Source organism: Galeopterus variegatus, unplaced genomic scaffold, assembly GCF_000696425.1.
Source record: "Galeopterus variegatus unplaced genomic scaffold, G_variegatus-3.0.2 Scaffold7366, whole genome shotgun sequence".
NCBI lineage: Eukaryota > Metazoa > Chordata > Mammalia > Dermoptera > Cynocephalidae > Galeopterus > Galeopterus variegatus.
This window is the reverse complement of record NW_007733477.1, coordinates 17,260-31,684: the sequence shown is the minus strand read 5'-3', so window position 1 is coordinate 31,684 and position 14,425 is coordinate 17,260. Positions and strand designations below refer to the sequence as shown.

General features: G+C 48.6%; 1 protein-coding gene across 1 annotated transcript in view; it reads right to left on the bottom strand.

The window, feature by feature from the left end:
* The window catches only part of LOC103607368, a gene marked incomplete at its 5' end in the record, with an annotated part of 48,400 nt that overhangs the window by 17,958 nt on the left and 16,017 nt on the right, over positions 1–14,425 (bottom strand). Inside the window, 9 exons of the mRNA XM_008591880.1 lie at positions 2,238–2,687; positions 3,380–3,530; positions 3,869–4,091; positions 5,829–6,024; positions 6,686–6,859; positions 7,234–7,404; positions 11,375–11,725; positions 11,939–12,018; positions 13,900–14,002. Coding sequence (XP_008590102.1) covers positions 2,238–2,687; positions 3,380–3,530; positions 3,869–4,091; positions 5,829–6,024; positions 6,686–6,859; positions 7,234–7,404; positions 11,375–11,725; positions 11,939–12,018; positions 13,900–14,002 — 1,899 coding nt within the window. The remainder of the gene's footprint in view (positions 1–2,237; positions 2,688–3,379; positions 3,531–3,868; positions 4,092–5,828; positions 6,025–6,685; positions 6,860–7,233; positions 7,405–11,374; positions 11,726–11,938; positions 12,019–13,899; positions 14,003–14,425) is intronic.

Genomic DNA, 14,425 nt, shown 5'->3' with positions numbered 1-14,425 from the left:
GCCACACTCCCAAGCGCCGCACTCAACCGAGTGCACCACCGGGCCGGCCCGTGGCAGACTAATCTTAAAAAGACCAGGCCATTGGTTTTACCTGTGTGTTATAACTACATAAAATATAAAAACAGAAATAGTAAAGGTTATTTTTTTTAAAAGCCTTTAAAAAATATTTTCAAAGAGGGCAAAACAGACATTAATCCATAAGACACAGAAGCTTTTGGCTGACACAAAATGTATCTAAAAATTAAGGACCACCCTAAAAATGAAAGAGGAAGGATTATTTCCCAGCCCACCTTTGAAGTCAATGTTATCCTGAAACTTAAACCAAAGACATCACAAAATATTTTCAAAGAGGGCAAAACAGACATTAATCCATAAGACACAGAAGCTTTTGGCTGAAACAAAATGTATCTAAAAATTAAGGACCACCCTAAAAATGAAAGAGGAAGGATTATTTCCCAGCCCACCTTTGAGGTCAATGTTATCCTGAAACTTAAACCAAAGACATCACAAGAAAAGAAAAGAACACTACATGGGCTGGCTGCTAAGCTCAGCTGTTAGAGTGCAATGTTATAACACCAATGTTAACGGTTCAGATCCCCACGCTGGCAGGCCACCAAAAAAAAGAAAGAAAAGAAAAGAACACTACATGGGCTGGCTGCTAAGCTCAGCTGTTAGAGTGCAATGTTATAACACCAATGTCAACGGTTCAGATTCCCACGCTGGCAGGCCACCAAAAAAAAGAAAGAAAAGAAAAGAAAACCACAGACCAATATCCCTTAAGATTACAGATGCGAAAATCCTCAATAAAATACTAGCAAACTGAATCTAGCAACATATAAAAAGAATTATTCACCACGATCAAGTGGAATTTATCCCAGGAATGCAAGCATGGCTCACCACAAGAAATCAATCAAGGTCATACTTTATGATATCAATAGAATAAAGGGCAAAAACCACAGATCTCAATAGGCACTGAAAAAACATTTGACAAAATCTAATACTCTTTCATGATTAAATTTTAAAAGGTTGATTAAACAAGGAATAGAAGGGTAAAAGGCATTAACAAAAACCGTCTGGTAAAGGGCATCAACGAAAAACCCACAGCTAACATCATACTTAATGGTGAAAAACTGAAAGCTTCCCCAAGTTCGGGAACGAGGCAAGGGCGTCTGCTCTCACCACTGCTATTACATGGAAAGTTCTCACCAGGGTAATCAGGCAAGAGGAGGAAATAAAAACATCCAAATGGGAAGGGAAGAAGTAAAACTACGTCTATTTGTAGATGCATGACCTTATATATGGAAAATCCATATTAAAAAATTTTTTTTAATATTTAAAAATATTAAAAAATTAAAAAATATTGGAACTATTAAACAAGTTCAGCAAAGCTGCAGGATACAAAATCGGTATATAAAAATCAACTGTATGCTATACACCAGCAATGAACAATCTGAAAATAAAGTTAAGAAAACAATTCCATGTACAACAGCACCAAAAAAATAAGAAAAGACTTAGGACTAAATTTAACAAAAGTATAAAGCTTATATCATGAAAGCTACAAAATACGGATGAAAGAAATTAAAGATCTAAATAAATGGAGAGACATTCCATGTTTAAGGATCAGAAGACTTAATATTGTTAAGATGTCAATACTACCCAAAGCAATCTACATTTTTAACCCAATCCACAGCAAAATCCCAATGGCCTTTTTTGCAGAAATGAAAAAGCCAATCCTCAAATTCATATGGAATTGTGAGGAGCCCCAAACAGCCAAAACAATCTTGAAAAAGAATGACACTGGAGGAATCACACTCCTTGATTTCAAAGCTTGCTACAAAGCTAGAGTAATCAAAAGTGTGGGGTTGGCATAAGGACAGACTTGTAGACCAATGGAACAGAGCAGAGAACCCAGAAACACCCCTATGAGACCCGTGTGCGTTGCCTAGCCCTCCCGTCGCTTGTGACTTCTCAGCACTGACTGTGCAGCAGACGGCTCTCACCAGCCTCTCCTTGTCTCTCGGCCACTTCTTCCACTGTTCCGCATCTGCTCGGCTCTGCCTTGGCTTCATTCTCCTCGTGGTATCCTTGAGTCCTTCTTGCTCTTTCAATCTTGTGTGTAACTGCTCTAATTCTGCCTGTAACCAAGCTGGCTTCTCCCTTTCTCTCTCCAGATAGCATCTCAGCTCTTGTTTTGGGGTCTGCAGGGCTTCCACAGTTGACTTCAACATGGCACTTACCTCCTTCTCTTTCCGGAGTTCTTCACAGCGCTTCTGAGCCTCAGCCTCAAGCTGCTGCTGCGAACGCACAGCTTGCTGCTGCACCTTTTCAAGCACTGCTTGCAGCTCCACCACATGGGACTTCTCTTCTTTCAGCTTCCGCAACAAAGCACGGTGCACCTGCGTCTCCTGGTGGGCGCAGGCCTCCTGGGTCCTCTGGCTCAGCTGCTCCGTCAGGAGCCGCTCATGCTGCAAGGCCTCTGACAGTTCCAGTGCGCGGCTCTTCTCGGCCTCCAGACTCTTCTGGAGCTCAGAGAGCTGGCTCCGTTCCTGTGCCAGCAACGCCTCACAGCGTGAAGACTCGATCTGCAGCTCCTTCTGAAGATTGTCCTTTGCCGTCTGCTCGTGTTTTAACGCAACACAGAGTCGACTACTCTGAGCATATTGCTTCTCCAAGGATACTCTTAATTCCTACATCAGTGATAAAGTAGGATGGGAAAATTAAATTAAGAGGAAAAGTATCTAAATAATTTTCATGCTCAAATTTTTGTTTATATACTTTAACCTTTTGAAGCTTACCCTATGGGTAAGCTTACCTATGGGTAGTATAAGGATTTTTTTGTTACTCTGACATCTTGATTGCATGGCTGAAGTATTTTTAAATGCACAAACACATAAATGCACAAACACATCCTGGATTCAGAGATGCCCCTTCTCCCATCCTCAGAAAAACACAATGCCAACTCAAAGACATATACCTCCTGCTTGCTCTGAACCACAATTTCTGTGTTGCTGAAAAACACTCACCGTAACCCATGGCATTGATGGTAGACTTGCTCTGGAACTACAGACCACCACTGGATCCATTGTGCAAAGAAGCTGTGTCCCTACCGTGCATCTGGTTTGTGTACAGACCTCTGAGGCTGCACGTTGTCCAGGACGGCCAGTGAGGACACTGCTCAGAGACAGCGGGGACTGCCCAGCAGTCCACCCTTCAGTGCTGTCACTACTGAGGTACTATTTTACCTGAAAATATAGCCATATCTCACTGCCATGAAGAATAAGAAAAGAAGGCATGAAAGAGGAGAACTGCCTCACGCTTCTGACCAATACTGGCCTGGATGGTCTGTGCCTTGTGGGCTACGGCCCCGCTGCCCAGTTACCTCCAGGGACTTGGCACTCTGGCCCTCCCGCTGCAGGTGCTGCAGCTGCTTCTCCTCCAGTTGGCTCTGGAGGGCACGCTCCTTCACCCGCTCGCTCTCCAGCTCCTGAAGTGCGGCCTTCAGATCGTGCTCTTTGCTGTCCAGCACGGATCTGTGTGGGGACAATAGGCGGCATCATGCCTCATGTCACGGAACACTCTGAAGGGGACACACAGGCCAGCACCCAGGGGCCAGGACCCTGCCACTTCCCATCACCTGTCCCTGTGCTTCACCCTCCTTACCAGACTTAAACCCAGGGCGAGCAGGACGCTGCTCTCCAAAAGCTACAAGAACACCTTGCCAGGTCAAGGCATACTAGAGGTTCTGTCTTACTTCAATGCCAAGAAAAATGTGGGTTACTTCCGTTTATAGTCAATGAAATGTCTAATGGCAGCTACAAAGGTGAGGGGACAGAAGGAAAGGCATGTCTCACTGTTCAAAGTCCCATACCTCAGCTGGAGGACTTCCTTCTGCACGTCGTTGAGGGACTGCAGCAGTCTTTCGTTCTCCTGTTTGCACTCACAGAGCTCGGACTTCAAGTCTCTCACTGCGTTCTGCTCCACCACCAGGAGCTTCCGAACACAAAGCGCCTTCTCTTGCTCCTCACTCAGGGTTTTCTGCAGGTCGCTTGCTATACATTTTTCCTGCTCAACTTTATACGCCAATAATTCAACTGAGAAAAAATTAAAGAACATAAAATAGCATTATTCACAGCCCAAAGTGAGCTATACAGATTGTAAATCAGAAATCAGTAGGAAGAAGGAGGTGTATCCTTTGGGGGAGAAATGAAGTTTCTACAAATTAGAAGCTGTCGTTTCTGATAAAGCCAGGATACTAGGGGTCATGCACCTTCATCACCGAGGTCTCTGTCCTCTGAGCCCATTTCCTTCTAGGCCCCTCTCTCCTGGCCAGGTGCACATTGAGACCAGGAGTGAGGTACCCACTAGGCCATCCTAAAACGTCACCCCAAACACCACATGCCTCCAATAGAGACAAGAGTAGGCCCAGGTGGCTTCACTGGAAATTCTCTGCAAAACTTAAGGAAGGAGTAACCCCAGCTCTACACAAACTCCTCTGGAAAAGTCAAGGTAAGGAGACACTTCCCAGTCTGCTACAAGGCCAGCACGACTCCAACATCAAAACAAGAAAAAAGGCACAAAGGAAGAACACTACAGACTAATGCCTCTTGTGAACGTAGATGCAAAATACTGGCACATCCAGCCCAGAAGAGCACAAAAGGTAAGGTGCCAGGACCAGGGGTCGTGGCCCAAGTGCAGGGCCATTCCCCTCCACAGAATCCAGAACCAGGAATGGAAGGAGCTTCTCAAACGGACCTCACATGTGGGGCCGGCCCGGCGGAGCACTACTACAGTGCTCTGCAAAATACTGGCACATCCAGCCCAGAAGAGCACAAAAGGTAAGGTGCCAGGACCAGGGGTCATGGCCCAAGTGCAGGGCCATTCCCCTCCACAGAATCCAGAACCAGGAATGGAAGGAGCTTCTCAAACGGACCTCACATGTGGGGCCGGCCCGGCGGCGCACTACTACAGTGCTCTTTGTGAACGTAGATGCAAAATACTGGCACATCCAGCCCAGAAGAGCACAAAAGGTAAGGTGCCAGGACCAGGGGTCGTGGCCCAAGTGCAGGGCCATTCCCCTCCACAGAATCCAGAACCAGGAATGGAAGGAGCTTCTCAAACGGACCTCACATGTGGGGCCGGCCCGGCGGAGCACTACTACAGTGCTCTGCTTGGGAGCGCGGCGGCACTCCCGCCGAGGGTTCGGATCCCACATACAGACCAGCCGCTCACTGGCTGAGCGAGGTGCAGGCGCAACACCGAGGGTTGCGATCCCGTTGCCGGTCCCGGTCCGGTACGGGCGTGACACTGATGGTTGCAATCCGTTGCCGGTCACGAAAAAAGACAAAAAGGAAAAAAAAAAAACGGACCTCACATGAGATGGTACAAGATGGGACACAAGGACAGGCATCTGTCAAGGGCCTGACTGGTGTCACGGGCAAGAAAAGAAGTTGATGGGAAACAAAAAATAAAATAGCATTTATCTACAGATAACAGGGTCTATGTAAGAATTCTACAAAGCATCTAAATTAAATGTAGAAACCTATGACACACTTTTCAACTCTGGTGTGAGCTCCCGAGAATCTCCCAGCACACTTGGCGCCTGAGAGGAGCCCACTCCTACCTCTGTGGCCTGGCGAGGCCTCCGTCCTGCCTGGCCCCCCCTTGCCCTGCCCACCCTCAGAAAGTCTCTACTCAGTTCTGCTGACTCAGAAGCGCAGCAGCCCCATTGTCCCCACACTCGGGGGCTGGTGAGACCAGGCGTTGCTGCTTCCAGACTCCAGCACTGTGCCATGCATCTGCCTTCCCATGCAGGCCAGCAGCACACCCACCCTGCCTGCGCAGCTGGTGCTCCTGGTGGCTCCCATGGGCCTCTGCGCTGGTCAGTGCCGCACACAGCTGCTGCAGCTTCTCCTGGTTCTGCAGGTGCGTCATGCGCAGCTGGGCACGCAGAGCCTGGATCTCAGAGAGCAAGCTGTTCCTGTCGGACAGGTGGAGGTGCTCCAAGGACTTTTCTTGCACGTTTCCCTGGGGATGGGATAGGGAAAGAGGGAAGAGTAGACCAAGCACAAAATACAGGACTTCCCGGGTGCCTCCAAGGCTGGGAAGGCCAAGAGCCCCATACCCCCAGCCCTCCCTGCAGCCCAGCCTTTGCAGACCCATGCTTCAGTTCTGCTGGGACAAGCTTGTTGAGTGCGTGAATCCAGAATAGGTGCACAGTGCCTCTGGGGGCCCTCGGTTCCCAGTACATTCTCCATGCGCTCTCAGGCCTGTGGGGCCTGGGCTGGGCTGTGCTGACCCGCTGCGGGGCCTAGTCAGCACCTTCCTCTGAACACTCGGTTTTGAATGTACTTTTTGTGTCCTCTGATCCTCTAACCCCAAGTGTGGAGTGCTTAACAACCGAGGAAGGGCCACTTGGAATCACCCTCTGCCAGTGATTTCCAGATCAAAGTGAGGGCATAAGAGAGAATCAATGTGCTCAACTGTCCTCATTACAGCTCACGAGTACAAGCACAGCCTGACACAGAGTGATGCATGATCTGCTCGGTCAGGTACTGCCACATTCCAAGGTTGAGAGAAACACATGAACCAAAATTCACATATGAAACAGACTCTGTCACTCTGTTCATTCATTAGGGCTGGGCTCCTGGTGGGTAAGACAAGACATGGACATAGAGCAGTCGCTCACCTGCTCCTGGATGGCATTCCCCAGCCTCTTGAACAAGGCACTGTGATCCCCAGGGTCTGAGTTGCAGAGTCTGGGCTGCAGCTGGACCTGCAGCATCTCCCACTCTTTCTCAAACACCCCCTGGATGACCTGCAGAAATTCTCCTCTCCAATCAAAGCACATGTCCGAAGCTTCCTAAAATATTCAAAGAAGAAACTCAGTGGTCTCTAGGTGCATTCTACAGGTGCTGTATGGAAAGAATGTTTGTGTTCCCCCAAAATTCATATTTTGAAGCCCTAACCCCAATGTGATGGTATTTGGAAGTAATAAGGTTTAAATGAGGTCACAAGAGGGGGCCCCATCTGACAAGACTGTGTTCTTATAAGAGGAGAAAGAGACACCAGAGCCACTGTGTCACAGGAACATGGACAGGCCTCTCAGGGTTCTTGGCTATGGCTCCCTGTGGGCAAAGCCAACAGTGTAGGCTCCGTAAATACTTTGGAAAAGTTGTACATGAGCTGCAAAATAAAACTGCGTGTTCCCACTTACTGGACCAAACACTTCCATACCTTCTCTCCCTTTTGTGGTTGTCGTGCTGACTCCAGCAGGCCCTGCCCCTCCCTCGAGAAGTGGTCCAGGGGTGTGTGTGGCTCGCCCTTGCCCAGGGTCCTAGGCGGGCTGCAGCTCTCTGACAAGGCCAGTATCTGGCGGCTCTCGTCACACACCATCTGCAGCAAGGCCTGAGTAGGAAAAGCTCGTTAGAAAGGGGGAAGACCAGCTTGAAGCCTCCATCCATGTCCTGTTCCATCCACCCTATCAGTGTGCAGGCTGTGTAGCTCAGCCCTTCTGAAAGCAGTGGGCAGCAGGGAAGAGGGGATGCCCCTGTGGGCTTTGTACCAAACAGCAGAGTCTGCTATTGTAACCATGAGGTCTTCAGTTTTCCTCCCCTGCAGCCTTCAGAAAGACAACAATGAAACCAGGTTTGAAGAGTGAATTTCTGCATGAGATACTCCAGGGATGGCCCCATAATTTACTCCTTCCCACCAGTTATCCCTCCAAGCCCAGGCAGAGCTCAGGGCAGGGCTACAGCCAGGTCGTGAAGACGCCATGGACCTCCCTTGCTCTCCTGGGCCACGAAGAGGCCTGTGCACATGGTGCAGCTGCCAGCCAGTACCAACTACCAGCATGGGGTCAAGGGCATGAGGCCAGATGTGGGGAGCAGGGAAAACCATCCCCAAAAGGCTCTGTCCAAGTCTTGACCCACAGGTTTGTGAGCACAATGTGGCTGCTCCACACGACTGAGCATGGACGGGGACTGACACACTGGCCATCTGTCCTACCCAAGGAAGCTGAGGGAGGACAGAAGATGGCTTCTATGAGCCATTCTCAAGGAGAAGCCGTGTCAAGGCCAGCACAGAGCCCAGTGCCCCCATGGACATCTTTGCCACAGCTGCAAACGAGGACTCTGCATGGGACATGTTTAGCTTAAAAATCTGAGGGGAAAAAAAAACTGGTAAAGTTCAAAAAGAGAAACGTTGAGACCAAGAAACGACAAGGCCTGTGACGCAGCCCGGTCAGTAGATAGGAACACGTTCTGCTGTGATTCTGACGACGTGACCAAGAAAGAAGTGGAACACGACTAGGAAGTACTGGAGAAGTGGAACACGACTGGAAGTGTATCACTTTAAAGATGACGGCCTTCCACCATTTTAAGTAATTTTTCTTTAAAACAACTTATTTGACATGACACGGACACACATCGAGGTCTCTGGATGAGGACTAAGGGTGAGCCTGGCAGGCCACACTCCATCCTGCACCAGCGAAGACAAGAAGAGCCAGGTAACCACAGTTATCACCCTGGCTGTAGACGATGGGCCATTTTCTATTTTTTATATGCTTTTCTGGATTCTATAACGAAGACAAACAGCATTTTAAAAAACACCTCTCCCAAAGAAAGAGGTAGTCCCTCCAGCATCCCCACCAGGTGGCGTCACATCTTTGTAGATCTCGGTTTTCTGTAAGGAAATCCACGTGGAACAGGGCCACAGGCCAGAGAGGAGGGCAGAGACCTTGCTGGTGGCTCCAATCTCAGTATACTGTCTTCCTTTCAGCCTGGGGGTCCCAGGGACATAATCGTTAGGGCTGAGAAGATTTGGAGCCTCCACTGTCAGGGCCGAATGTCTGCCAAGGGAACTGTGTTTTGGCCACAGCCCACAGGTGTGTCCTGTCCCCTGCCCCTGCAGTCACCCTCTACACTGTCCAGGCCCTTGGCGGCTGACACTCAGCACTTCCTACATGGCCTCACACAGGCCACTCACCTGCAGCCCATGCCCAGGCTTAAATCCCAGGCACAATCGCCTGAGGTGCCCAAGCATGGCTGGGCTCAAGCCCTTCCCATGACCTCCCTTGGCACATGCCCCACATTCCTCCAGCCTCCCAAGTTCAGGGGCTTACAAGACGTCCATGACTGATGTCTGAGCACAGGAATCTCCCATGGTTCCTAAGAACGGCACATAGAGCAGACCAAGCCAACAACTACAGCCTCCTGAGCTGCCTGCTGGCTCTCACTGCAAGTGCGAGGCCATGATCCGAGGATGTTCTACATTCCCAAAATACAGTTTAGAAATGTAAAACAATAAAGGAAAACACTGAGTCTAAGACAGTGTGAGAAACCTATCAAAAAAACACCCTCCTGTCACTTTCAGCCGAGCGGGGCAAGCACGGCTCTTTCTGCTCACTGTCCACCTCTCAGTGCCTTCTTCAAAGGGCCCGGGTGGGGGGGGGCTTCACTGGCTTTTTTTGTTTTCTTTGTTGATTACTAAGCATAAGTGTGAAGAATTGTCATTAACAACCAAATTTACTCCTTAAAAATCAGGAAATATTCTAATATTAGATAGTGCTAACAGAAACATCTCCTCGATGTTTTATATCATATAAAAATTGGGGGAGTGCAAGGAAAAAGAAAAAAGACAAAAAATCAACTACTCCAATTTTCATTCTTAAATAAAATTTCAGAAAAGATTTTATTAACCTCCAAATTGTTTTATTTGGGGCCGGCCCATGGCTCACTGGGGAGAGTGCGGTGCTGATAACACCAAGGCCACGGGTTCGGATGCCATATAGGGATGGCCGGTTAGCTCACTGGGTGAGCGTGGTGCTGACAACACCAAGTCAAGGGTTAAGATCCCCTTACCGGTCATCTTTAAAAAAAAAAAAAAAAAACAAATTGTTTTATTTGGAAATGCTTTTATTATTCGAATGAGACACGATAATGATATTATATCATTTACTTAATTAGCCGAGTTTATGTCAATAGTTTTGCTATAAAATAATCTGCTAAATTGGGAGAGAAAAGAAAACCTATGAAAAGTCCCACAAAAATTCTGCCTTCAGAGTTGGCTCCAAGGGTGCAGCCTGGCCCCCTAGGAGATGCTTAACCCTAGAGTTCACATAGGCAGCCCTCAAGCCTGGGACATGTCTGGTTCTGTGGCCCTGAATGCGCAGCAAAGAAAACCTATGAAAAGTCCCACAAAAATTCTGCCTTCAGAGTTGGCTCCAAGGGTGCAGCATGGCCCCCTAGGAGATGCTTAACCCTAGAGTTCACATAGGCAGCCCTCAAGCCTGGGACATGTCTGGTTCTGTGGCCCTGAATGCGCAGCACCCATGGGCTTGCAGGCCCCCCACTGCCCAGACAGAAGATGCACCTGCGGGGCTGGCACAGATCTGCGATGGGACCCCACTGGTGAGGATCAGGACACACCTGCCCATGACGGGGCCCTCAGCCAGGCACAACCATCATGATGGGACCCTCAGCCAGGTACAACCATATCCAGACAGTAAGAAGAGGGAGGGCCCTTGATGGGAAGGCCTCTATGCTTCTAGGCAAGAGGCCTAAAGGTCCCCCTTTTCCATCAGACACAAAGAAATGCCACAGGCTTCCTGCTGCCTGCGGACAGCAGCTGCTGAATGGGAAGGAACCAATGACTGGTGAGCCTCGAGGCACCTGCCCGACACAGAACACACAGGGCTGCAATAACAAACTCTCCTCAAGGGCTCAGCCGAGCAAGGGCTGAGGCTGCCCGTCAGAAACACCCTCACCTCCTTCCCAAGCACCAACATCAGGAAATACGTATGAGCAAGGCCATAAAGGCCATCTGGTAATATCCTCTGGAAGGGACGAACACACTATGTGCTTCAACAGCAAAGCTGGTGGGACCCCCCCTTTCAGGACCCTGGTGTGGAGACAGAAGGGCAGCCAGGCAGGAGCGGCCACCCCTGAGGTCAGTCTCCAAAACCAAACAAAAACCAAACACAATCACTTTGCAACAAATGGTCACAGGTTTTGTGTTTTTGGGGGGTGGCTAGCTGGTACAAGGCTCCAAACCCATGACCTTTAGGTTATAAGGCTGTACTCTAACCAACTGAGCTAACTGGCCAGCCTGGTCACAGGTTTCAATGAGTAAATTCAGGAAGATGAATCCTAGATCTGTCTCTCTTGTGATTCGTTAAAACACATGTACTTAGAGACACCCAGGAAGAGCAGGTCCGCCTGTCACAGGACCACAGCTCCCAGGGCCCCTGCAGCCCTTCAACCCAGGCTCTCACCTGGGTCACCTGCGCCGATGCCCCTCAACAGCAGCTTCTCTCCTTCCAGACGGCACCAGCAGACCAGGGGTTGCAGAGGGCTAGAGGCATGAGGCATGCTCTTACCTTCATGTGCTTTGGATGGACTTCTTTCCCCTTCATTGCTTCTAGTGACCATCGGAACCTTCCAGAGATGCAAGCAGGAGCTGTAACACTGGCGGCAGGAGCTGTAACACTGGCGGCTGGAGCTGTAACACTGGCGGCAGGAGCCTCGAGATCTCCTGTCCCCAGACTCAGTCTCGCTCCAAAACCCAAGCCATCACCTAAAAACACCACAAGGTCAGGGACCGAAACTACCCCTCTCTGGTACATTCTGCCAAGGACACACCACAGAGTGCAGGGTGGGGACAGCTGGAGCAGAAACACCCAGCAACAACTGTGGCTATGGCTCATCTCAATGAAGAAGCATTGATGGGCCTCCAGTCAAAGACAGTAAACATACGTTTATAAAAACAAAACTAAGATGAGAAGTACATACTTAAAGTAAGAACAAGCATGCTTTGCGTGTTTAGTATGTTAACGCCCATGACTTCCACACACACCTTACGGACATCTCGACTCACATCCACACACACAAGGATGTGCTGCTCCTCATCACCCAAAGACAAAACAGAACCCCCACTACTGCACCAGGCAGGCACTGCGAGGCAGCTGGATGCCCACAGGGCCGGCACTCTGCCCCAACCAGGGGTGTGAAGAGAAGGGGGTGGCTAAGGGGGTGGGGGGTTGAAGGTTACGACCAGGAGCTGAGATGAGCCACCTAGGTGGCATCAGGCTAAGGTGGAAAGGCCTGACCCGGGTGAGGTTGGGGTTGTGGATGGAGAAAAGCCCAAAGCCAGCCAGCCAGGGCTGAGGAACCTAGAGCAGGTCTACAAACTGAGAAACCAGGTGGCTCTGACAGGTGAGGGGCCTCAAAACAGGCTATTCGAGACCTCTTGGAAGTGCCCAAGTGCCTGAAGCAACGTGACTTCCAACCCAAGAGTCTACACTAAGCCCAAACTACCAAATAAAGGCCAGGAAGACGGGAACACTCTCAGAAAAAAAGGACCTCGCACACACTCTTTCTCCAGAAGCCTCTAGGTAACAAGCTTCATTAAAGTAAGGGACCATCAGGGGGACAAGGGATCCAAGGGGCAGAATGCTGTGCTCAGACAGCTTAGACAACATGCAGGCTCAGGTACTGTGTGGGAGGCCCTGTAGTGGATAACACGGCGGAAACAGAGAGCAATGGAAAACAAGCCAGTGTGAGAGACTGCACCCCAGTGACTCTGCTGGGAACACTGGACATGTCTGCTTAAAATGCACACGCTCGGCTGTGATCAGACAGGAAGTGTGGGCAGGACAACAAGGAAGCACACTGCAAGGAGTGTAGATGAGGCACTTTAAATCGTAAATGTGATATGAAAACAAAGCAAACTCTAGAGCCAGTTCTGACAGTTGAACGCTGATGTCCCCAGGGAGCGGCAGTCCTGAGTCGGGAGATGACAGAATCCCACTCCTGGATAGCACCTCCCAGAACCAATCGACCACACACTTAACTTACTACTTATAAAAATAAAAAATAAAATTACAAGTTGCTGGCCCTGATTCTGCAAATGCTAAAATTTCCAATGAACTACATTGTATTTTTCACTGTAATTCTGTTCTCAAAAATCACTGAAAGAGCCAGTAATAATTTTAAAATAAAACACCTCAGATAGTGATCAATATAAAAAAGCATCAGTTATTAAAAAAATGAAAAAGTTAAGAAAATAAGCTTGAAAACCAACCACCACAGTGATAACAGATCCAAGCAGGAACTGTTGATGCGGCCAAGGCTGGTGGGTGTGTTTGAGGAGCAAGAGAATGTGCATGCGGCCTCCAACTCTCCCCCATGAGACACCAGTCCCATGAAAAACAGAAGGAAACTGGGCAGACACCAGCACAGCCAAGGAAGCTGACCCCACGCACCTCCTGCTATGAGGCCTGGGGAAGAACTCAGCATCCCATGTACAATCACAAGACACGCCAGACACATGCGTGCAGAGGACCCTGTGACAAAGTCACCGCCTTTGCTCTTCTCAAATGTCAGTGTCTTGAAACCCAAAGACAGACGGACGGACAAACTGTTTCAAACTAAGAGGATGGACGAGCAGGTGGGACTGGGTGAGGCAGAGGTGCTCGAGTGCAAACGTGAGGGGCGCTGCCTGCAGGCCAAGGCGCTGGGCGTGCCTCCTCTGTCTTGGCCCCGCCAAAGACATCTGAACACAGTGTGTGAGCTGGGGTGCGCACCTTTTCTGTAAAGGATGCTAATGGGATCACTGGCAAAATCTGAGTAAAGTCTGGGTTGAGATTCCAGCCTTGATCAGCACAAACTTCCAGGTGCCAAGCGTGGTGCTGCAACCTTGAATGTGTGAAATGCACAATGACACACTCAGGAGTGCATAGCATCAGGTCTGCAACTCTCATCAGAGTATAGCCAGGTCAGCTGGGTACCCGCAAACATGTAAATGTGAATGCTGGGAGGAATCCAGGGTAAGGAAATACCGGAATTCTTTGTACCATTTCTGAAACTGCCAAAAGAAGCTAAAAAAAAAAAGATACAAACTCACTTTTTCCACTTTCCTCACTTTTTCCTGCTAGGCCAGGAGGATGAGATGCTGACGCTTCCTGAGAGTCAAAAGATGTTACCATGAAGTCTTCAACATCTTTCTCCTGTTCAGACAGGCAGATTTTAAATGATGGTATAATAACAATTTATTACATCACACACCTTAACTTGCCAGATGAAAACTTTCTAAGGCCTAAATTGATGATCTTCCCACATAAAATCAAAGTTCTCAAAATCTGTAAATATGTTTCCAATAACCTAATCAGAGTCCCCACAGATCTTCAGGAATATCTTAAAGTAGCCACTAGCAAATATTTCAGATTTAAAAATTTTTTGTATGAAATGACAGTATATAAATGCCTCAGATAACACATATCCCCTAAATTATTTTTTATTTTATCTTTCTTGTGATACACAAAACCCAAAAATTATGTTAGAAAAATTATAATCTAACTCAAAATAGTAAATTGATATGGTCTTAATATTAATTAGCATTATATGTGAAACCTGTTAAACAAAAAATACTA